This window comes from Cucurbita moschata, unplaced genomic scaffold, assembly GCF_002738365.1.
Source record: "Cucurbita moschata cultivar Rifu unplaced genomic scaffold, Cmos_1.0 Cmo_Scf00016, whole genome shotgun sequence".
Classification (NCBI taxonomy): domain Eukaryota; kingdom Viridiplantae; phylum Streptophyta; class Magnoliopsida; order Cucurbitales; family Cucurbitaceae; genus Cucurbita; species Cucurbita moschata.
In genome coordinates, this window is record NW_019268532.1 from 518,965 (window position 1) to 542,624 (window position 23,660).

At 37.2% G+C, this 23,660-nt stretch overlaps 5 protein-coding genes across 5 annotated transcripts; 4 read left to right on the forward strand and 1 right to left on the reverse strand.

The window, feature by feature from the left end:
- Positions 1–915: 915 nt before the first annotated feature.
- On the forward strand, positions 916–4,416 carry LOC111454481 (phosphatidylinositol 4-kinase gamma 7-like). Its single transcript, XM_023095972.1, has 2 exons — positions 916–1,270; positions 1,999–4,416. The coding sequence occupies exon 2, from the start codon at positions 2,245–2,247 to the stop codon at positions 4,132–4,134; it is 1,890 nt and encodes a 629-aa protein (XP_022951740.1). The 5' UTR covers positions 916–1,270; positions 1,999–2,244; the 3' UTR covers positions 4,135–4,416.
- A 1,705-nt stretch (positions 4,417–6,121) lies between these two features.
- On the reverse strand, positions 6,122–7,292 carry LOC111454657. The gene is made up of 3 exons (XM_023096149.1): positions 7,125–7,292; positions 6,422–6,477; positions 6,122–6,349 (listed from the first exon to the last, which is right to left on the reverse strand). Exons 1-3 carry the CDS (start codon positions 7,201–7,203, stop codon positions 6,131–6,133), a joined length of 354 nt encoding a protein of 117 aa, XP_022951917.1. The 5' UTR covers positions 7,204–7,292; the 3' UTR covers positions 6,122–6,130.
- Positions 7,293–10,600: 3,308 nt separating this feature from the next.
- LOC111454448 (protein ABHD17C-like) lies at positions 10,601–13,296 on the forward strand. The gene is made up of 7 exons (XM_023095932.1): positions 10,601–10,817; positions 10,930–11,160; positions 11,554–11,590; positions 11,932–12,171; positions 12,596–12,643; positions 12,723–13,054; positions 13,131–13,296. Exons 1-7 carry the CDS (start codon positions 10,750–10,752, stop codon positions 13,201–13,203), a joined length of 1,029 nt encoding a protein of 342 aa, XP_022951700.1. The 5' UTR covers positions 10,601–10,749; the 3' UTR covers positions 13,204–13,296.
- Positions 13,297–13,752: 456 nt separating this feature from the next.
- LOC111454224 (hydroxyproline O-arabinosyltransferase 3-like) lies at positions 13,753–19,238 on the forward strand. Its single transcript, XM_023095615.1, has 9 exons — positions 13,753–13,940; positions 15,733–16,326; positions 16,460–16,527; positions 16,630–16,831; positions 16,958–17,055; positions 17,753–17,822; positions 17,908–17,979; positions 18,060–18,173; positions 18,969–19,238. The coding sequence occupies exons 2-9, from the start codon at positions 15,910–15,912 to the stop codon at positions 19,029–19,031; spliced, it is 1,104 nt and encodes a 367-aa protein (XP_022951383.1). The 5' UTR covers positions 13,753–13,940; positions 15,733–15,909; the 3' UTR covers positions 19,032–19,238.
- Positions 19,239–20,487: 1,249 nt separating this feature from the next.
- Positions 20,488–22,009, forward strand: LOC111454225 (protein spotted leaf 11). Its single transcript, XM_023095616.1, has one exon. The coding sequence runs from the start codon at positions 20,642–20,644 to the stop codon at positions 21,596–21,598; it is 957 nt and encodes a 318-aa protein (XP_022951384.1). The 5' UTR covers positions 20,488–20,641; the 3' UTR covers positions 21,599–22,009.
- The last annotated feature ends 1,651 nt before the right edge of the window (positions 22,010–23,660 follow it).

Consider the following 23,660-nt stretch of genomic DNA (forward strand, 5'->3'; position numbering starts at 1 on the left):
AAATAATAATAATAATAATTTTTAAGTAAGAAAAGATACCATAAAATATATTTTCAGATTTGCCAGCTGTAATGATCCTATTGGCTAATGTGAGAGTGGGTCCCAAACATGATGCACGTTCATGAGCGTACGTGGCCGCACGTCATAAGACACGTCCCTCACGAACCGGAGGCGTAGCCTCCGGGAAAACTCCCATGTGCGCGTACCCACCGGAATTGGAATGACGTGTCCATCAGTGTCCGTACAGTTCTCATATTTTCTTTTTACTATATTAATAAAAATATTCTACCATTTTTAACTTAAAAAAAAATTAATAATAATTTAAATTAAAAAATAATAATAAATATCCTTAAAAAAATGAAAAATATTATTTATATTAACATTAGAAGATCATGTTACAAGGATGGGCGGCACGTGATCAGAACATGTCGGCATTTTCAATGGAGGGTCGGCCATACTCTGACTCAGCCGATGAAAATATATATATATATATAAAAGTCTTTATTAAAAAATTGGAAAAATGTGAACTTATTTTATTTATATCTAATAAATTTATTAATTAAAATAAAATTGAATATATAAACATATTTGACATATTTTTAAATTAAAAAAAAAAGGTTTACGGTGTAAAATTCAGGGAAAGACAGGGGCAAATCAGTAAAACAATCCACCAAAAAATAAAAATAAAATAAAAAATAAAAAATCTCCCGAATATTAAAATGATTAGTACGTGTTTTCAGCTGATTCATCGAACGGTAAAAAATTCCCGTGCTGCTCGCTGACACCCAACATACTCCAAGCCATTTGCCACTGGGTCCCACTACTGAACTCACCCATTACCATTAGGCCACGTGTCCATCTTTTCCAGCGTCATCAGACGGCCCAGATTCGCGCTCTTCTCCACCGGCTCCATTTTTGCTTGTTCTCTAGCCTTCGAATCACGAAGCACAAATACGAACAGAGAGAAAAGTTCTGGTTCTAAGCTTCCAACCAGAGTTTGTGAATTAACCCTAGCTTTCCGCTTTAGGTTAAAGAGACAATCGCGAAGAAGGCGACTCCATTGATGGAGATACAGCAAGGAATGAGCTTCAACAGCTGAAACGGAGAACGGAGAACGTTGAAGGAACTGTTCTTTGCCTCATTTCGAGGATCTTTATTTTGATTCTTGTTATTATTCCTCTGCAGATTCTCACAGTTGAATGACGCATTCATTGATATGAGCTACGTTATTTGATTTTCGTGCTTCTCCTTTCAGATCTCTAGTTCGAGTGTGAGTTTTCTCCTTCTGATTTCGCTGTGTGTTTGTCTGTTCTTTGATTTGTTTTGTTTTTGTTTCTAATTCGTCGTTGGATTAATCAATGTCGTTTTGGTGGAATTTCACGTCGAGTCTCAGGATTGTGTTTGTGGTAATTTCTCTTAAGATTTTGGGATGGAATATGTTGTGACATGTGTTGATTTTGTATTTGGGGAGCTGGTGGTATGGAGTGAGGAATAATTGTTTCTGCAGCATTGCGTGTGAGATGATACTAGCATTATGGTATTTTTTATTATTTCTTTACGAGTCTTCAGAGACCAATCTGGATTTAGACCGACTTATTGAAATAATTGAGCTGCGAATGGTGCGTTTTCTTTACTCTGCATCCCTTGCATTTAATTCTGAAGTTATTTAGCCTTTTATGAGGACTGGCAGTGGAGTTTCTCAACTACCAGAGTCTCGAGCTGTTGTGAAATTTACTGATCTGTGATATTTGCATTCATTGAGACTAATACAATGTTCAGAAGTTAGGATTTTACTTTCTTTCCCGGAAACAGTAATAAATGTCATTTTCTTTCTTGAAATCGATTGAACCTTTTGTTTTGTTATGATTATTAGTATTTTTTTGCTCCGAGGTTGTAAATATAGGGGCCCTTGCACCGTTCTGGAATTTATACATGATGTGTTCTAGTTGCCATGAATTAACTTCTTGTAATAAATTTGATATTGGGTTTCTTTGGCAGATCTTGGGCTCTTCATATCCTGCTGAATGGTTATGTATTTGAATTCCCTTGGTTTCTTGTGGGCATTCCTTTATTGAGAATCTTGAGTGGGATTTCGTTACTGTGTGGCTGATTAATGATTTTTATGGTACAAGAATTTGTTGTAGCTCATTCAGCATTGGCTATAGATTTGGGCACTTTTCTGGGAGAGAAGGAACTCTCTTCCCTTGCCACCTCTCTTGCCTGCTGCCAACTCATTTGTATTTAATGCATCGTAAATTGGACAGTCCAGTCCAGACGCAAATGGCGGTGGCGGCAGCCTTTACGAGTCCTCTCAGTGGTGGAGAATATGGCGGCAGCAAGAGGATGGAAGGAAGGCAGGCTACAGGAAGGAGAAGGGTCTTTGTGCAAACCGACACTGGTTGTGTCCTGGGGATGGAATTGGATTGGAGTGATAATGCTCATACTGTGAAGAGGAGGTTGCAGCTTGCGCTCAATGTACCCACTGATGAGAGCTCTTTGACATTTGGTGATACGGTGCTCAAGAACGACCTCAGTGGCGTACGAAATGATTCCCCACTTCTTCTTACTCGAAACATTTTGCATAGAAGCTCTTCAACTCCGTGTCTCTCGCCTACTGGAAGGGATATCCAGCAAAGAGATCAGAGTGGCCCTATTGAGATATTGGGGCATTCTGATTGCTTTGTTAGGATAAAACAACTGGTTTGTGAGATTATAAAAGCTACTAAAATCGGTGTAGATCCTATTCCTGTTCATAGTGGACTTGGTGGTGCATACTATTTCAGAAATAACAGAGGTGAGAGCGTTGCGATTGTGAAGCCTACAGATGAAGAACCTTTTGCACCAAACAATCCAAAAGGGTATGTTGGTAAAGCTCTAGGTGAACCTGGGTTAAAACGATCAGTGCGTGTTGGAGAGACTGGATTTCGCGAGGTTGCAGCTTATCTTCTCGACTATAATCACTTTGCTAATGTGCCTGTCACTGCCCTGGTGAGGATTACCCACTCGATCTTCAATGTCAATGATGGAGTAAATGGTAACAAGCCAAGCAAGAACAAGTTGGTTAGCAAGATTGCATCGTTCCAAGAATTCATACCACATGACTTTGATGCCAGTGATTACGGGACTTCCAGCTTCCCAGTTGTGGGTGTTCATCGTATAGGCATTTTAGACATTAGAGTTTTTAACACAGATAGGCATGGTGGAAATCTTTTAGTTAGGAAACTTGATGGTGTTGGGAGGTTTGGTCAAGTGGAACTTATTCCAATTGATCATGGACTCTGCCTGCCTGAAACATTAGAGGATCCATATTTCGAGTGGATTCATTGGCCACAGGCTTCAATCCCATTCTCAGAAGATGAGCTCAAGTATATCAAAGATCTCAATCCATTTAAAGATAGTGAAATGCTCAGGATGGAGCTTCCCATGATCCGTGAGGGTTGTCTCAGAGTTCTGATTCTCTGCACTATCTTCCTCAAGGAAGCTGCTGCATTTGGTCTCTGTCTTGCTGAAATTGGCGAGATGATGACTAGAGAGTTTCACAGCGGAGAGGAGGATCCCAGTGAACTGGAACTCATATGCATCAAGGCTAGGCAGCTGATCGATGAAAGGGAGGTCTTATCTCCCCAGGCTGATGATTTAACTGATGAGGGATTTCAGTTTGATATAGACTGCGATGAAATGGAGTCAGGCTTTACCCAAGAGGTAGAATCCGATGATTTTTTCCCAACAACACCATTTCGTTTCGGGATCGAGGAAGAAAACGGCGAGGAAGACGAGCGAGGGGGCTACCTCGATTTGTTTACTTCCAAAAGGATTCCAACCATTTCAAAGCTTTCAATGTCACTGAAGAATACCAATCTAGGTGAGAAGAATAAGAAACACGCGAAGTACTTTGGAAGAAGACCTGAGAACGGATACATAATGACCAATGCATCATCCTCTGGGCGCCGGAGTGCAAATGAACAGCTTCCAGCCAGTGTAACCTTTGTGAAGCTAGCAGACATGAATGAGGAAGTTTGGTCATTGTTTTTAGAGAAGTTTCAAGAGCTACTTCCCCCGGCATTTGCTAAGCGAAAATCCACCACTCTTGGTCAATGGCAGAGGCAAAGGCTTGGCACTTCTTGCCAATTTTGATATTGAGCAACCAACTTGTTGTCATGACAGAGTTCGATGGCTTTGATGGAGCAAGGATCTTCTGATTTCTCTCCCAGAGATTGCATTTAAAAAAGGGTCAGTACTTAGATTCTACTGTAAATATTGTAGCATCAACTAGTAGATCTAGTTTTAGTATTCTCTTTTCTTATCTTTCTTGAAAATTACATTGTTCTTCTAGCTGCTACCACCTTGTTATATATGTTCTTGGTCTAGCTTTAGATTGATTGAAAATATGTGAAATTTTCAATCTCTTTCTCACTCTTAAGTATTTGTAATTCACACTTATTATGAGATCACGCGTCTGTTGGGGAGGAGAACGAAACATTCTTTATAAGGGTGTGGAAACTTTTTTCTAGCATACGTGTTTTAAAAACCTTGAGAAGACGCCCGAAAAGAAAAATCTAAAGAAGGCAATATCTATTAGCGGTGGACATGAGTTGTTATATCAGGAAGGACAATGGTTATTAGCGGTGGACATGAGTTGTTATATCAGGAAGGACAATAGTTAGGAGAGCAGCCAAAATGGTGGTTGGGAATGATTGGAATGCATCATCCACTGACTTTGTGTAAACATTTCATAGCCATAATTTTGCTGTTTATTATTTGATACAACTTGAAGAATAAGAACAAGAGGGAGAAGACAGTGTGACAAAAAGAAGAGATAAGTTGGAGGAGAGTGACAGATTTCTAGTGAATTAATGGTTATCTGTTAATAATGTAACCAGAAACTAAGCTCTCAAACAGCTCGAATTATTTTTGTTGTTCTTAGTCAAGTTGTATTAGATATTTCTTAGGTTAACAAAATTCATTAATAATTTGATAGGAAGAAAGTCGTGGAAGATTGATCGAACTTGTTTTAAGCTAAAGTTGACATGACTTGTGAGCAGAACGAGAATGAAAAGTTGTAGAAGATTTAATCGAACTTGTTTTGAGCTGAAGTTGACAAGATTTGTGAGGAGAACGAGAATCGGAAGTTGTGGAAGATTAATCGAATCGAACCCGTTTTGAGCTAAAATTGACATGAGTTATGAGTAGAACGAGAATAGAAAGGTTGAAAGAATTAATCGAACTTGTTTTAAGCTAAAGTTGACATGATTTGTGAGTTGAACAAGAATGGAAAGTTGTAGAAGATTTAATCGAACTTGTTTTGAGTTGAAGTTGACATGATTTGTGAGTAGAACGAGAATAGGAAGTTGTGGAAGATTAATCGAACCGAACCCATTTTGAGCTAAAGTTGACATGAGTTATGAGTAGAACGAGAATAGAAAGATGTGGAAGATTAATCGAACCCATCTTGTGCTGAAGTTGACATGATTTATGAGTAGAACGAGAATAAAAAGTTGTGGAAGATTAATCGAACTCGTTTTGAGCTGAAGTTGTGAGTAGAACAAGAATAGAAAGCGGTGAAAGTAACTTATTTTATGTTAAATAAGTGATTAAAAAAATAATATAGGGGTATTTTGGTCAAAATATTTTTTATTAAAAAATTTAAAAAATCTAAATCCAACCGAAACAACCTATCAATTTAGATCGGTGGTTCTAGCTTATTATAAGTATTTGTCACAATAAATTACATCTTCGATCAAATTCATAACGTTATAACCTCGGGATGAAATCTCATAACAAAGGACTTTCAAGACCAGCATTTCATGCACCGATTGTAACAGTCAAAGACCATCACTAACAGATATTGTCCACTTTGACCTGTTACGTATTGTCATTAGCCTCACAGTTTTAAAACACGTCTATCAAGGAGAGGTTTCCACACCCTTGTAAGGTAGAATCTCACATCGAGCAATAGATCCAGATCGAGCGTTTTTTTAATATTACAAAATGTATAAAAACTCATAAATATTAAACAAAAAGTAAAGGAAAATTGGATATATGTTTCATATATATATATATATATATATATATATATATATATATATAACATAAAAACAAAACTCCATTAATGTAAGCCTTCAAGTTCCCATCAATTATGTTTTGGTGGGTGATGCATATGAGTCAAATAATCAGCATTTTCATAAACTAATGAAGAACCATTCCCCAATTTCTTCTTCTTCTTCTTCTTGCCATTTTCACCATTGAAAGAGCTTGAAACAGCCATTTTTGAGCTCTTGCTTCTTTCCAATGGCATACCTTCTTTCACTTCCAATCTTCTTCTTCCTCCAATGTTGTTGCTCACAAGTTCCTAAACAAAAACCGAGCGAGATTATTGGTATACGTGAATCCTCGAGTCAAATTAGGGTAGATATTCACGTACCTTTTCACGTGAAGCAAAACTATCTCGAGCTTGAGCTACGTCTTTGTATTCTAAACCTGAAACGAAATGAAAGAAAACATGGGTATTCATTAAAAGATGTAGAGCTCTTAAACAAAGTTAGATTTCGTCTTCGAGAAGTGAAAACAGGTAATCTAACCCTACGATAAAAGGGTTTATATTGATTTACTTAACAAAACTATCTCGAGTTTGAGCTACATCTTTGCATTCTAAACCTAAAACGAAAAGAAAGAAAACATGGGTATTCATTAAAAGATGTAGAACTCTTAAACAAAGTTAGATTTCATCTTCGAGAAGTGAAAACAGGTAACCTCGCCCTACGATAAAGGATTTATATTGATTACTTAGCAAAACTACCTCGAGTTTGAGCTACGTCTTTGTATTCTAAACCTAAACCGAAAAGAAAGAAAATATGGGTATTCATTAGAAGATATAGAGCTCTTAAACAAAGTCAAATTTCGTTTTCGAGAATGTGAAAATAGGTAACCCTAACCCTACAAGAAAACCCGTTAATAGTCTACTAGTCTATGTAAGGCTATAAAGTGCAACAAAACTAGCATTATATTAACAAATCAATTCAAACGTGAGCTACGAGCATAATTCAATTGATTCGAGTTCACTCTCGACTAAACGGAAGAAAACCCGCTTCTAAATTTATGTATTGAAATGAATGAAGGATAGAGACCTCGATGAAACTTCATGATGGAAAGTGATGTAATTGGAAGAACAACCAGCAAAAAGCAAGCAAACCTAACAAAACCCATCTTTGATTGTTTGAGAACAATGAAAATGGTGGCACAAAAATGGGGTTTTTAGGGTTAAATTTAGGGTTTTTTTAGGGTTTTGTTTAGTGGAGAGGAGTTGTTGGAGGAGACAAAAGGGAGATATTTATAGAAAAGAGTGTGTAAAGTGGGATTGAGTCAAATCTATGGGACTGCTTGTCTCCAACATCCCTCTGTTTTTCATGCTTTGAAATCCCAAAAACATGTTCATTCAATTCATTCTAGGAAGTTTCGAAAACCTAAATCTTTTGTTAGATGTGTATTGGCATCAATTTTGGTGCAAACCCATGTGTCGAACTCGTTTTCTTTGAATATATATATTGGATCGAGCTCGATTGTTGAACGTGCATGTCTATACTACAAGTTCCTTTTGAATTTGTTTGCAATTGTCGTTATTCAAAAGGTTGAAGTGTGAGATCACGCATCGGTTGGAGAACGGAACGATATAGTTCTTATAAGGGTGTGAAAATCTCTCCCTAGTAGACGCGTTTTAAATTGTGAGGCTAATGATGATACGTAACGAGTCAAAATTGACAATACTTGCTAGCGGTGGACTTAGGCTGTTACAAAAGATATCATAGTCAGTCACTAGGTGACATGTTAGCGAGGATGCTGGGTCCCCTCCCTAAAGGGGTGGATTGTGAGATCTCATATCAGTTGGAGATGAGAATAATGAAACGTTTCTTATAAGGGTGTGAAAGTCTTTCCGTAATAGACGCGTTTTAAAATCTTGAAATTAACGACGATACGTAACGGGTCAAAACAGACAATGTCTCCTAATTGTGGGTTTAGGTTATTACACAAAAATCCACGTTGCAACAATAATCTCAAACTTCGATTCTTATTCATAAAATGACACCAGTTAGGGTAATTCTCGTGAGCCTTGATGTCACTTTATAAATTTCGATCTTGATTTATAAAATGTTATCAATCGTCCAAATTATTTCTTCTACTTTAGTATGAGACGTGAACGATAATGTAAGCTAACCGAGCTAGGGTTCATGTGTGCTCACAATGATACCTTCCTCTATAAACAAACCAAACATGAATGTCCAACTTTGTTAGAGAAGACGATAGGTATGCTATCAAATACGAGAAGATTAAAGCTAACCGAGCTAGGATTCATGTGTGCTCAACGATGATACCTAACTCTATAGACAAAACAAATATGAATGTCCACCTTTATTAGAGCAACCCATAGGTATGCTATCAGATACGAGAAGATTATCGATATCGATGAACTTTGATATTATTTTTTTATAATTAAAAGTGCCATCGTAGAAAGGAAGGTGTGAGTTGTTGTTGTGCGCTTGTCTAACGTTGTGGGATGAACGAGGTCAGCTTTTTTCATGGATCCAAACAAACAAGGGTGGACTTCTAAGCTATGTTTTCAACGCCCTCTCTCTTTATTTATTTTATTTTTATTTATTTATTTATTTATTTTCTCAATGCCAAAAAGTTTTATTTTATTTATTTATTCATTTCTTTCTTGGTATATGTACTATTATATATATATAAAAGAAGTTTAGATCTTTCTCTTTTCAATGAAGTCTTGTTTCCCGGGCCAAACTCCACGTGTCGAGATATATGTTTGTGTCTTAAAGTATAGAATCGGTCAGCTTACAGCCTTCATATAGTTTCTATACTGAATATCAACTTGTTATCTCGTTGTCTCGTGTAAAGAAGACGTGTCATGTGAACACGTAGAAACATAGAAATCTTTTGCCTCGAGTCAAGTAATAGGTCATGCATGAAGAAGTAGTGGGTCTTTCACTCTCTTCCTAGTGAATCGAGGAGCTAGGTCAAGTAATAGGCCATGAACGAAGAAGTAGTGGGTCTTTCACTCTCTTCCCAATGAATCGAGGAGCTGGGTCAAGTAATAGGCCATGAGCGAAGAAGTAGTGGGTCTTTCACTCTCTTCAGTGAATCGAGGAGCTGGGTCAAGTAATAGGCTATGAACGAAGAAGTAATGGGTCATTCACTCTCTTTCCAGTGAATCGAGGAACTGGGTCAAGGACTCCTCGTTAGATCTCCTTGCCTCTAACTTGCTTTCAAAGAATGAGCTAACAAAATTCTTGAATGGGCATAACGATCATTACCTACTGGTAAGTCGGACCTAATCGGGCCATGAATACCATAAAAGATCTCAACTTCCTATGACCCTTTAATGAAAACCCTAGTTGCTCGAACCCTGTAAACCTAAAACTCCCCCAAACATCTCTATGAATAGACTTTGACGAGTGAATGCCCGTAATCTGCTCAATATAATATTGTATACGAAAGAAAAGGGGAAGGGGAGGCCCCAAGACATGATTTGGAATGATTTACTTTTATAATGAGAGAGATGTTTGGTGCATATTGAGAGAAAAAAGGGAAGTTTTCTCCCTAAAATACCAACATTTGAATGTGGCACCAAGCATCACCAATCACCTTTTCCCCAAAAAGCTAGGGTTCATAGGATTGTTCATTGATGTCCCATTCATTTTCCTTTTAAAAAGAGCTATGAATTCATGAACTAAGCTACAAAATAATGAAGTCTAGTGTATAGAAGACAACCAAATTAGTAGCTCGAATTTGAGATCGTGCTTAGCACACAAACGAGCGAAAAGTTAGGAAGATCGGGCAAAAGGGTCGGAATATTCTATGAAATTGTCTCCATATTTGAGAAATTCAAGGAAATTTGATCATTAGGGTTCGGCTCGTACCCTAATTTTGTTGCTCGAACATGCATACATTGAGATAAATATAACCAGTAAATAAGTAAACTCGTAGGTGGAAATAGTACGTGAAGCCTCACATCAGTTGGAGAAGGAAACGAAGCATTCCTTATACGGGTGTGGACACCTCTTCCTTACAGATGCGTTTTAAAACCATAAAGCTAACGGCGATATGTAACGGGTCAAAGCGGACAATATCTGTTGGTGCTTACATAGTAGAGTTCTCGCCAAATATTCTTTAGCTCTGCAACTTCCACTCGATACAAACCGTTCTTATTCTCTGATGGAGAATAGAGGCTAAAGCAGTATAACGTATAGAGAACTGTAATCTATAAATCCCAGTATTTTCTATAATCTTCTAGAATCAACGAGCTGGTTTTATTTGGCAATCACTCAACTATATAATAAAATTTTAACCTATGATTAAGATCATATAATACGACAATTATGAATAAATTCAATCATATTAATGGTAGATTAATCTTCCTTAAATCGGTGGAGTGAAATCCCAACATCTGATATAATTCCTTAAACGACAAAACCCCAACTTAATGTTCTTGAGGAGGGCCCCTCAAAAAAAAAAAAAAAAAACATATTCTTTCTTTGATCTGTTCATCCATTTCCCCGCCGCTAATCACTCCCCTCTGCTTTAAAAACACTCTCATCCGACATAAATTCCCTCCCTCCCTTTTCCTTAAAAACTCCAAATATTTTCTCGGGAACCAAACAGAAAATCCCACCAACATTTCAACTTCATCATGCAACAACAATTCTAGCATCAAAATTTTTAAAAACCTTCAATCTTTCACCAATGGGGTCTGCAACTTCCTCGATGGCCGCCAAGTTCGCGTTCTACCCGCCCGACCCACCGTCATACAGGTTACTAACATTCGAACTCAAAATCTCGTGCTCTAATATCATGTTAAATTCTCATTTTTTTTACATTTTAAGTTGACGGGTTATGATGAATTTTGGTTTATGTTATTTTTAGCGTGTATTCTGACGAGGTCGGCAAATTGAGAATCTCGACCGTGGAGGAGAGAGAAAATGTGGATGTTTTGAGGACGAGGACTAGGAGAGGGAACGAGATTGTGGCTATGTATGTGAAGGCTTCTTGTTCTTCCTTCACAGTGCTTTATTCCCATGGAAATGCTGCAGATCTTGGCCAGATTCACCATCTTCTCGTTCAACTTAGTTTCCATTTGGGTGTCAACATCATGGGGTTAGTCATTTTTACTCGTTCATCTCGTGTCGTTTGTTGTGTGTGATATAGTTATCCACTAAATTTTCGATCCGTTACATAATTCGTTCTTCTTTTAATTTCACAAACCGATTCATTGCATGTACGAGAATGAATTGAATCGATTATTGATACGATGCTTCAAATTACGTCGAGAATCGAGAGCGGTTGATTTTGGTTAGATTCAAATTAATGCAGCAAATCCATTTAATTTATTCGATTATTATCCTAATAAATTTTATTATCAATTTAAAAATAGTTAAATAAATAAAATATAAATTAAAATTTTTAATTTTTAATTTTATTATCACTTTTAATTTTTTATTAATATAAAATTTTTAATTTTATTATTATTATTATTATTATTTTGTGCAGATATGATTATTCTGGCTATGGACAGTCTTCTGGAAAGGTATATTTTATATATATATACAATTTTGAAATTTTCAATTTTCTATTTATTTTGAATTATTTATGGAGTCATATCCAATTTTAAGTCATTTTTCAAGAAAATAAAAAATTATTTTTTTTTATATATATAAAATTTTGAACTTTCAATTTCAAGAAAATTTAATAAATAATTAGTTAGAGTCTTTTTTTTGTCATTTATTATTATAAATTATTATTTGGAAAAAAATGAATATTTTTAATAAATAGTTATTTAGAGTTTTATTATTATTATTATTTTTTAAATAAATATTATGAAAAATTCTTAAAAAAGAAATTAGTAAAAGGCTTAAGATTGTGGGTTAGGCAAGTGAACAAGACACATACGCCGACATAGAAGCAGCCTACAAATGCTTGCAAGAAACATACGGCGTTAAAGAAGACCAAACAATTCTGTACGGCCAGTCTGTCGGCAGTGGGCCCACACTGGAGTTAGCCACGCGGCTGCCGGCGGTGAGGGCCGTCGTCCTCCACAGCCCAATTCTCTCCGGCCTCCGTGTTCTCTATCCTCCTCTCAAGAAGACTTTCTGGTTCGACATTTACAAGGTTTCCCCTTTTTTGCTTATATACCCTCCCTTTTCTTCTTATTTGCATTTTTGTCCTCTTCTAAAAATATTTCAAAGATATCCCTAAAATTTTTTAAATTACCTTTAAATTTTTTTAATAATTTCAAAAAATTACCCTAGTAAAAACTTTTTAATTTTTTTTTTATAAACTTTTAAAAATTTATGAGTATTTTTTTAATATAATATTACCTATAAATGTATTTTTAAATTTTTAAAAAAATTTAAGGGTATTTTTTTTTAATTTTTTAAAATTTTATTTTAAAAATAATATATTACCCGTTTACATCTAAAACTAATGGTAAATAAAATTTTTAAACTATTTAACGATATTATTGAAACTTTGGAAAGTTTAAGGATGTTTTTTAAACAAAGTGTCGAGTTCATAGATATTTTTATTCTTGCAGAACATCGACAAGATTCCGCTTCTTGATTGTCCAGTTTTGGTGATTCATGTAAGTTTTTTTGGTCTTTTTTTTTTGTAAGATTTAGGGTTTACGGTTTACGGTTTATTAGTAATGGAAGTTTCTTCAGGGAACCGAAGATAAAGTTGTGGATTGTTCCCATGGAAAGCAGTTGTGGGAGCTTTGCAAAGACAAGTACGAACCCTTATGGCTCAAAGGAGGCAGTCATTGTGACTTAGAACTTTACCCACAATACTTAAATCACCTTCGCAAGTTCATATCCGCCATACAAACACTACGTCCAATCAACAAGGTTGACGAACATGATCATAAACCACCACCGACCACCGATCAAAAGGACAAATCTCGAGCTACCCATAAGTCGAGAAACAGCGTAGATCGGTTGCTAAAGGCAAAGAACAACGTAGATCCATCGGAAAGACCACGGAATAGCTTTGACCGGTAAGTCAAACTCAAACAGCTTACTAACTACTAGAAAAAGTAGAAATATGTTAACGATTGTGATGTGATTTAACAGCTTGGGAGATATAGTGCGGTCTGTTGGGTTGTGCAACGTCGACTGTTTGAAGCACGAGGTAGCCGAAGCTTGATATCGAAAAATGTAAATGGCTATCTTCGTTGGATTTAATGGTTTAATTGTTCTTATCGAATTATATGTCGTCCATTTTTAGTTGATATCGTTATATCAATATATTTGAGTATAATAATAAACTAAATAATGACGTGATTGAATAAAAATGGTCGTATGGTGAAAAACATTTCTATAGGAGAACACCGTAAAAATAAATTATAAAATATTTTTGTTTCCTTCAAATTTAGATTTAATATAATTTTGACGACTTTTATGACGTATTGAAATGAGTTGTTCAAAGAGATAACCTTTAAAAATTTATAATAACGTAATTTTTTAAAAAATAAATATTAAATTTTAATCTTGATGAGAATTTTATTAAATAAATTAGTATTTAATACGATAGAAACTAAATATTAATTTTTTAGAAATTATATTAAAATTTTAAGTTTTTGACAAAATAAATATTTTTATTAACTTAGCTAACAAACGGCAGCCGCCCTAAGTAAGGATTATGAACAGATTAAAGTGTAATTACAGACAAAATTAAAATGTCCTAATTTTTAGGTGAGTAAAATACACAAAATGAACAGATTCAACCAGATTTTGTTTAATAAACAAAAGGGTTCAACAAGAATTTGTTAAAGAACCCAAAAGATTCAACGAGGCGACTGTCCTGACGGAAGCACAAGACCCACTTTTCCAGATCTCTCAAGTTGTTTTCATTTGTTCTTCCCCGACTCGCTGATGTTCAAGGTTTGACCTCTTTTGATTTGAAAATCCTTCATGATTTTCATAGTTTTTGATTCCCTTGCTTTGAATTTCGATCGATACCGCTACATCTACCTGTTCGTGGCTCTGTTCTTGTGTTTTTGATCTTTGATTGTTTGTGAAGCTCTATGATCGTGAGTTTTTCTGGGTTTATGATGGATTTTGTAGTTTTGAGGCGTATCCATTTCATGATTTTACTGGATTCTGAAGTCAATGCTTAATGGTTTTGTTTTCGATCTCACACAATTGTTCATGGAGAGTTTAATCTGATTCTGAGATCTGTTTTGATAGTTCATGTGTTGTTTGTGCATTCTGGGTTTGATGGCGAAAGTTGTTCATGAAATATGATGTTAGATCTTTGAAAATTATGGAGATGCTCTGAATTTTGAAGTAGTGTTTGTTATGTTCTTGATTTTTTTTTTTGTCCTGTTTTTCTTCTTTGTTCTTCATTCCAGCTTCTCTCATTGCACCCTTTTAGTTTTTGACTTGGATCGGATTATAACGAACTTTTGGGTAATTTGTACGAAAATCTTTATGATACATTCAATATTGTTGCATCTGTTCTTTCTTCTCGTCCTGTTTAGAGTTTGCCTCGTTTAAAACAACAAGTTTGCTTGAGAATTGAGAGTTGTATCTGTGAGATCCTACATCGGTTGGGTAGGAGAACGAAACATTCTTTAGAAGGGTGTGGAAACTTCTCACACGTTATAAAAACTTTGAGGGGAAGCTTGAAAGGAAAAGCCCAAAGAGGACAATATCTGCTAGTGGTGGGCTTGGGCGGTTACAAATTGTATAAAACATTGAACGATGTGTTAGTGAGGAGGCTGAGCCTTGAAAGAGGGTGGACGCGAGCAGTGTGTCAATAAGGACGCTGGGCCTCGAAAGGGGGTGGATTGTGAGATCCCACACCGGTTGAGAAGGAGAACGAAACATTCTTTATAAGGGTGTGGAAACCTCTCCCTAGCAGACGCGTTTTAAAAGCTTCGAGGGGAAGCTTTAAAGGGAAAGCCCTAAGAGGACAAGATCTAGCCGTGGGTTTGGGCCATTACAAATGGTATTAGAGCTAGACATGAGGAGATGTATCAGTGAGGAGCCTGAGTCCTGAAGGAGGGTGGACATGAGGTGGTGTGCCAGCAAGGACGTTGGGCCCTTAAGGAGGTGGATTGTGAGATCCCACATCGGTTGGGGAGGAGGAACGAAACATTCCTTATAAGGGTGTGGAAACCTCTCTTTAGCAGACAAGTTTTAAAAACTTTGAGGGGAAGCTTTAAAGGGAAAGCCCTAAGAGGACAATATCTGCTAGCAGTGGGCTTGGGCCATTACAAATGTTATTAGAGCTAGACACGAGGAGATGTGTCAGCGAGGAGCCTGGGTCCCGAAGGAGGGTGGACATGAGGCGGTGTGCCAGCAAGGACCCTGGGCCCCGAAGGGGGTGGATTGTGAGATCTCACATCAGTTGGGGAGGAGAACGAAACATTCTTTATAAGGATATGAAAACCTATTCTTAGCAAATGCGTTTTAAAAACTTTGAGGGGAAACCCGAAAAGGAAAGCCTAGAGAGAACAATATCTACTAGGGTGAGCTTGAGCTGTTACAATATCACTTCACCGTGGCTAGGAGAGTTTTAATATGTAATCCTTCCGCATAGATCCTACGATAGCTAGTATTCCTTAACCAAAATTGTACCTAAGAGGTTGATTTTTCCATCTATTATCATGTTCTTTCTTTCTTAGATATGATATAATTAAACTCTCTTCTTCATTCTGTTTGTTGGCAGTGAAATAAACGTCGCGGGAATCGAACGCCTCTCAAGTTATACACTGTAAAAGTCGTTCGTCGTACTGCTACGACTTGTGTATCCAAAAGGCAAACAGAAAATTTTCAGGATAATTCAGAAAACCTATCCTATAATGAACTTTGAAAGTCCTTGATTTGGATCCCACAAATAGCTACTATGATAGGGAGGAAGAACACAGGACAGGCTTCTCCACTGTTTTTGATTCTCTTGGCTCTTGCTTTCTTCTTTGTTACTTATAATTTGGTGATAGCTATTATCCGGTATGGATCCACGGGAAGGGGAGTTGGACCTAACTCGTACAATCGGTTATCGATCGACCCCATCATTGAAATGCCAGAGAATGTGAAAAAACAGAAGACAAAGTTGCCTTACCATGTTGCTTTGACAGCGACCGATGCTCCGTACAGCCAATGGCAATGTCGAATTATGTATTACTGGTACAAGAAGATGAAAGACTTGCCTGACTCCGAGATGGGAGGGTTCACTCGTGTTTTGCACTCAGGAAAACCCGATAACCTTATGGATGAGATTCCTACTATGGTGGTGGATCCTCTTCCTGATGGTGTCGACCGGGTGAGGATCTGATCACGCTTTCTTCTTTGCATTCATTTAACTCACTGATAGCTACTTCGAATGCACTCGTTTCTTCTTTCAAATGAGTTGGATTCGTTTCGTTTTTCATAAAACTTGTCTGTTCTGTTCTCAGGGTTACATTGTTTTGAACAGACCATGGGCCTTTGTGCAGTGGCTGGAAAAGGCTACAATAGAGGAAGAGTGAGAATTTTATGTAAAATCATTAAAGAATAGAACCTCTCATAAACATTACTATTAGAATTCTTGAGCTTCTAATTCTCTTTGATTTTGTTTATGTTACAGATATATATTAATGGCAGAACCAGATCATATATTCGTTAATCCGCTTCCTAATTTATCCAACGAAGGTTATCCAGCTGCGTTTCCGTTTTTCTACATCAAACCCGATCAAAACGAAAAGGTTTTGAGAAAGTTCTTCCCTGAGGAATATGGCCCCGTAACCAATATCGACCCGATCGGAAACTCCCCCGTGATTATCAGGAAGGTGATTGGGAGATTAACACCTTTTAGCATGACATTTTCTTTTCCCTGTTGCCATTCTTGCAAAGTTATTTCTTTTTACTGACTCGACGTTTATTGTTCGATGTGCTATATCGGTTTTGTTTATCAGGATTTGCTGGAAAAGATTGCTCCTACATGGATGAATGTTTCATTGAAGATGAAAGAGGATCCCGAGGCGGATAAAGTTTTCGGATGGGTGCTAGAAATGTAAGCTTTCAGAAACGATAAACCTTTTGTATTCTATATTATACCAAATTGTGAGATCGAGAGGGGAACGAAGCATTCCTTATAAGGGTGTGGAAACCTCTCCCTAGTAGACGTGTTTTAAAATCGTGAGGCTGACGGTGATATGTAACGGGTCAAAGCGGACAATATCTAGCAGTGGGCTTGGACTGTTACAAATGGTATCAGAGCCATACACCGAGTAGTGTTCCAGCGAGAACGCTAGGCTCCAAGGGGGGTGGATTGTGAGATCTCATGTCGATTGGAGAGGGAATGAAGCATTCCTTATAAGGACGTGGAAACCTCTCCCTAGTAGATGTGTTTTAAAACCGTGAGGCGGATGATGATACGTAACGAGCTAAAGCGGACAATATCTGCTAGCGGTGGGTTGGCTGTTACAAATGGTATCAGAGCCAGACACTGAGCAGTGTGCAGCTAGGACACTGGGCCCCAAGGGGGGTGGATTATGAGATCCCACGTCGGTTGGAGAAGGGAAAGAAGCATTCCTTATAAGAGTGTGAAAACCTCTTCCTAGTAGACGCGTTTTAAAACTGTAAGGATGACGGCGATATGTAACGGGTCAAAGCGGATAATATCGGCTAGAAGTGGGTTTTTGCTGATACACAAATTTTAAAATCCGTAGTGAAAATGCTGTCTTCTAAAGCTCCCTTTTTCCCCGAAGGTATGCTTATGCAGTTGCTTCGGCTTTGCACGGCGTGCAGCACGTTCTTCGGAAAGATTTTATGTTGCAGGTAAGACATCCATTGACTCTAACTGGTGAGCCATATTGAAACCAATCTTGAGATGTTCCTTCTTTTTCTTTTTCTAACTGGTCAGCCACCATGGGACTTGGAGATTGGTAAAAAGTTCATTATACATTATACTTACGGATGTGACTACAACTTAAAGGTGAAGTTTCTTTGCCTTTGTTCCTTTCTTTTCTATAATCTTGGCTCTTATAATGAACTCACTTTCCTGATAATCATTAGGGCGAATTGACTTATGGTAAAATTGGTGAATGGCGATTCGACAAGAGGTCGCATTTACGTGGACCTCCTCCGAGAAACATTTCTTTACCCCCTCCTAGAGTTCCTGAAAGTGTGGTACGTTTCTAGAAACCCATTCTCCTTGTCTTCACCTATTGCTGCATATTTTTCGGTTGGAGAAGAGAACAAAACATTTCTTACAAGGGTGGACGCGGTTTAAAAACCTTGAGAAGAAGCCCTTGAAGGGAAAGTCCAAAGAGGACAATATTTGCTAACGGTGGGCTTGGGTTGTTACAAAATGATACCAGAGCAAGACATTAGGGCGGTGTGTCAGCGAGGATGCTGGCCCCCAACGGGGGTGGATTGTGCGATTCCACACCAGTTGGAGAGGGGAATGAAACATTTCTTATAATAGTGTGGAAATCTCTTTTTAATAGACGCGTTTTAAAAACTGAGGGGAAGTTCTTGAAAGGAAAGTCCAAAGAGGACAATATCTGCTAACGGCGGGTTTAAGCTATTACAAAATAATATCAAAGCCAAACATCAGGCGGTGTGCCAGCAAGGACGCTGGCCCCCAAGAGGGGTGGATTGTGAGATCTCACATCAGTTGGAGAGCGGAACAAAGCATTCCTTAAGGGTATGGAAACCTCTCTGTAGCCGGTGCGTTTTAAAAACTTTGAGGGAAAGCCCTTAAAGGAAAAATCCAAAGAGAACAGTATCAGCTAACGGTGGACTTGGACTGTTATAGAAAACCATGTCGAGGATGATTTAGTTTACTGTTTGGTCGTATTCCTACAGACTAGGGAAGTGCATAAAACTCGGAAACCGTACCGAACCATGCATAGTCGTAACATATTTGAAATAGCGAAAATTGCTCTTATGAAAAGTGATTTGTGGCCTCTCTGTTGGCAGGTAACCCTAGTAAAGATGGTGAATGAAGCAACCGCTAACATTCCAAATTGGGACACAACATAGATATATAAGAGATACAAGGTGCCCAAGCTTTTGGGGATATTCCTATAGATGTTTAATGTTTAAGGCCATGATATTGTTATAGAAACCAATCAAATACCCTTGTTTTGATTCTTCGAGGAAATTGCACAAACGACCTTGAACTATGAACTTTATTACAATCATACCCTTGAACGTTTCATTTGAGCATTCAGCCCCTCGTGTTTTGTCAAGTGTTGCAATTAGTCTCTTCTCTTTGATGTTATTAGTTTATCGTTTAATTGAGTTTCATATGTGCTCGTTGAGCTTATTACTAACATATCGGGACAAAAAAAAAATTACTGAGGGCTAATTGCAACGTTTAAAAAGTATAAGGACCTATTAGTAATTTTGACCATTTTTTTAACCAAAAGGAAAGGGCAAGTCCAATTAATGGGGGCTAAGTGGAATATTTCCTTTTTGGGGGGCCAAATCTATATTTGGGGCAAGTTGGAAATTGAAAAAGTCAACCAAACCAAGTTGACTTAGTCAACTTTGTGTTGGCAAGTTTGATTTATATAATGAAATTTAAAATATTTTTGTCCACTACTTTTTAAGACAGTAAAAAATATTTGTAATTATTAGATAATAAAATAATAAAACCATGAGTCTGATAACTATATGTAACAGGCAAAAATAAACAAAAATAAACAATATTTATTTTGACCCACTAGGGACTTCTTCGTCTTACGACTTCTCAACTGTACTCCCTGTAATAACGCAAGTCCACCACTAGTAAATATTGTCCGTTTTAACTCATTACGTATTGTCATCAGCCCCACGATTTTAAAACGTGTACGTTAGAGAGAGGTTTCTACACCCTTATAAAAAATGCTTCGTGTCTCTCTCTAATCCATGTGGAATCTCACACTCGTTCACTCAACGAGCTCTCTCCCACGTGTAGCTTCTTTTCTTTTGTTGGGTGAGTGAGATGGCTTTAATTAAGTATGAAATATTTGACTATTGATGAGTTCACACTTGAAATCCTTTTTCCAATTTTTTGACATTTTAAAATTCCATCCCCATTGCCCTACAACACCCTTTATTTTAATCTCTAATATTTAAATATTTAAATAGTGGTTTTTTTTTAAAATATTAAATTATTTATTATTATTATATGTCAATATTAAGAAGATAAAAGAGGATAATATTTCATGTTACTCGTATATAAATAATAACTTAATGAAAAATATATAATAATTCCACTAATTAAATGCTGACCTTTAATTAATAATTTTTTTTAATTAAACAAATTACTTTTATTTATTTATAAATAAATAAATAGAAAGTTTGAACGCACAATGTTTTAAAAAGATTCCAAGTTGGAAACAACAATTTCGTCTGCTGGAAATTTATGGACCCCACTGCCCCTCCGCCGCCACATACGTTGCGTCTACACGTTGAGGTTATTTTCGTCATTTCAGTTCTTCTCACCAAACCCTCGGTTTTCTTCGTCGTCTTCTTCTTCTTCCTTCTATCCAATTCAATTCCGTTCAAATTTCCTACAAAAACCTAAATTCCTCTGCAAATCCAGATTTCTTCTCACTCAAATTCTTGATTATCGTTTCGATTCGACTCCATTGCAGTTGTTGAAGATGGAGGTGAAGCGCCGTACGGCTTCCACTTTGGTCTCTCGTCTTAGCTCCGTCTCCGAGCAAATCCGGTGCGATTCCCTGTCGGAGCTCCGATTGATGACGAAGAACGACGCTGAGAGCCGATCGCTTATCGCTGAAACTGGTGCTATTCCTTATTTGGCTGAGACTCTGTATTCCTCCTCTCACGCTGCCCAAGAAGACGCCGCTGCTACGCTTCTGAATCTCTCAATTTCCTCCCGTGAAGCTTTGATGTCCACACATGGCCTCCTCGACGCGATTTCTCATGTGCTTGGCCATCATAATTCCTCTTCTTCTGCCGCCGCCGTCCAGTCCTGTGCTGCGACTCTTCATAGTCTTCTCGTTGTGGATGAGTACCGCCCGATTATTGGTTCAAAGCGTGATATAATATATTCGCTTGTTGATATTCTCAAATTTAGGAAATCTCCTCAGAGATCGATTAAGGATGCTCTGAAAGCGTTGTTTGGGATTGCGCTGTGTCAGCCGAATCGGTCCACTATGGTCGATCTCGGAGTGATTCCTCCGTTATTCTCTTTGGTTGTGGTCGGCAGTCACGCCGGGATTGTCGAGGATGCGTCGGCGGTGGTCGCGCAGGTAGCGGGATGTGAAGATAGCGAATTAGCATTTCGTAAGGTTTCCGGATTGGGAGTTTTGGTGGATTTGTTGGATTCAGGAACTGGTTCAAGTCAGAGGACAAAGGAGAACGCGGTATCGGCGTTGTTGAATTTAGCGAGGTGGGGAGGAGAGAGGGCGGAGGAGGACATCAAGGATTTGGGATCTGGAATCTTGAGTGAAATTGGAGATGTGGCCATGAACGGCAGTGAGAAGGGGAAAGCCAAGGCGGTGGAATTGTTGAAGCTAATTGCAAGCGGCGACATCGACGGTAACGTATTCGAGGATTTGCAGTTGGATCGTTTGATAAATTCATGCTCTGAATAGGCTTCTGCTCCATCTTCCTTCTCTCTTTGATTGATTGATTGATTACTCTCCACCATATTCATGTGTGATCGGATTAATTCTTTTTCCCTCGTTCGAACAAATTCCATGTACAAATTCAACATGAATGTATCTGTAGATTATAGTTCAGTATCAAAATTCTACACTTTCCACCTAGAATTCAACAAATTTTCATGTGACTCGCATGATCTTGTGGCTGATCTTTGGTATGTAATCTCTGTTCCACCTAGAATTCAACAAATTTTCATGTGACTCGCATGATCTTGTGGCTGATCTTTGGTATGTAATCTCTGTTCCACCTAGAATTTATGTCTGAAGTCGAGTTGGTATTTAATGGTGAATGTGAATGGATAGAGTTTGAAGCACCATTATGAGGATATGATTCTGTACCTATCTGCTGTTTTGGTTCATTCCATTTCTGGGTTGCTTTCCTTCTTTGTGCTTGTCCTTTTCCTCCTTGTTCTTATCCTATTACCAATCTTTTATCCACTCCATTTTTATAGTGATTTTTATTGCTAACCCAAATCCATGTTCTTCACTTAGCTCACCAAACTCCCACGTCATTCTTCTCCCATTACTTTAGAATGATGAAACCCTTATTGGTATGATGGATGGATGGATGGATGAATAGTAACATTTCATTTGAGTTTTCCTCTTGAATCTGAAAAAGATAGTGAAAAGAGTGTAAAATGTTTTGTATTGCAGATGAACGATGCTAAACAATAGGGCAGAGTTATCGTAGAAAATGTTAGAAACCACGATTGGGATAGTTCAACTTCTTTTTGGCGGTACAAAATGTTAGAAACTCTACTTTGCGCTTAAACTCTCATGGCTTTGCTTTTGGTTTTCCTAAAATGACTCGTACAAACGGAGATGTATTCAACCCCGTAATTACGATGTATTCAACCTTAATTAGTCAATGTGGGACTCCTCTCTCAACAATCCTCCCCTCGAACAAAGCATACCATAGAGCCTCCCCTGAGGCCTATAGAGCCCTCGAATAGCCTCTCTTTAATCAAGGCTCGACTCCTTCTCTAGAGCCCTCGAATAAAGGACACTTGAGTCACTTTTGACTACACCTTCGAGGCTCATAACTTCTTTGTTCGACATCTTAGGATTCTATCGACATGACTAAGTTAATAGCATAACTCTGATATCATGTTAGAAACTACAGTTTTCCACAATTGTATGATATGGTACATTCTGAGCATGAGCTCTCGTGACTTTGTTTTTGGTTTCCTCCAAATGTCTCGTATTAATGGAGATGTATTCCTTTATCTATAAACCCATAATCAACCCTTTAATTAGTCGATATGGGACTCCTCTCCCAACAATCCTCAGCATTATAAACCCATGATCAACTCATTAATTAGCCGATGTGTAACTCCTCCTCAACAATCCTCGTGATCGTTCTTTGTGAGTTCACTCTTTGCCTTTTGATTTTGGTGACTTTACATTGTACAAACTTGTGATATGCTTAAAAAGAAGTGCTTTCTTCGACAGTAGATGATGGCAAGTCTCTCGAGCATGAGGGCCCACAGTTCATCATGGGCAAAAGAACAGAAGGTAAACTTTGGTTAAGTTTCATTTTTTACTTAAATTTATGACCTTTTACTACAAAAGTAATAATACTTTAATGATTAACTTGAATTTAAATGGGTAGATGATGTGATATTTTGATAAATAAACTTTTTTTTAATTTTTTTTATTTACTATCGAAATTTTAGATGATTTATTTTAGTCTTCCAAGTTTTGCATAAAAAAGTATTTTAATATTTATCTTTAATTATTTATTAACTATATAACTAATATTTAAATTTATTTGGAAAAAAAATTGTGCGAAATTAAAATCAATAGTTTGAGAAAGTTTAAATATCAAAATTAAATCAACCTAAAAAGTTTATCAATTAAAATGAAATTTAGATTAAATTTTTAAAAAAAAATTATAGCAAATTTTTCGTTTTTGCAAACATTTTGAACTTTTTTAGAACACATCCACACAATTCTTATAACTTTTTTTAAAATTGAATTATTCATTTTAATT

What these genes read in the sequence shown, in the direction of transcription:
- LOC111454481 (XM_023095972.1), top strand. Translation starts at nt 2,245, where the DNA reads ATGCATCGTAAATTGGACAGTCCAGTCCAGACGCAAATGGCGGTGGCG.
- LOC111454657 (XM_023096149.1), bottom strand. Translation starts at nt 7,203, where the DNA reads ATGGGTTTTGTTAGGTTTGCTTGCTTTTTGCTGGTTGTTCTTCCAATT. An exon ending in CATCATGAAGTTTCATCGAG is followed by an intron (nt 6,478 to 7,124) that starts GTCTCTATCCTT and finishes ATTTCGTTTCAG; the next exon opens with GTTTAGAATACAAAGACGTA. An exon ending in GTTTTGCTTCACGTGAAAAG is followed by an intron (nt 6,350 to 6,421) that starts GTACGTGAATAT and finishes GTTTTTGTTTAG; the next exon opens with GAACTTGTGAGCAACAACAT.
- LOC111454448 (XM_023095932.1), top strand. Translation starts at nt 10,750, where the DNA reads ATGGGGTCTGCAACTTCCTCGATGGCCGCCAAGTTCGCGTTCTACCCG. An exon ending in CCCGACCCACCGTCATACAG is followed by an intron (nt 10,818 to 10,929) that starts GTTACTAACATT and finishes TGTTATTTTTAG; the next exon opens with CGTGTATTCTGACGAGGTCG. An exon ending in TCTGGTTCGACATTTACAAG is followed by an intron (nt 12,172 to 12,595) that starts GTTTCCCCTTTT and finishes TTATTCTTGCAG; the next exon opens with AACATCGACAAGATTCCGCT.
- LOC111454224 (XM_023095615.1), top strand. Translation starts at nt 15,910, where the DNA reads ATGATAGGGAGGAAGAACACAGGACAGGCTTCTCCACTGTTTTTGATT. An exon ending in GGAAAGATTTTATGTTGCAG is followed by an intron (nt 17,823 to 17,907) that starts GTAAGACATCCA and finishes CTAACTGGTCAG; the next exon opens with CCACCATGGGACTTGGAGAT. An exon ending in GATGTGACTACAACTTAAAG is followed by an intron (nt 17,980 to 18,059) that starts GTGAAGTTTCTT and finishes GATAATCATTAG; the next exon opens with GGCGAATTGACTTATGGTAA.
- LOC111454225 (XM_023095616.1), top strand. Translation starts at nt 20,642, where the DNA reads ATGGAGGTGAAGCGCCGTACGGCTTCCACTTTGGTCTCTCGTCTTAGC.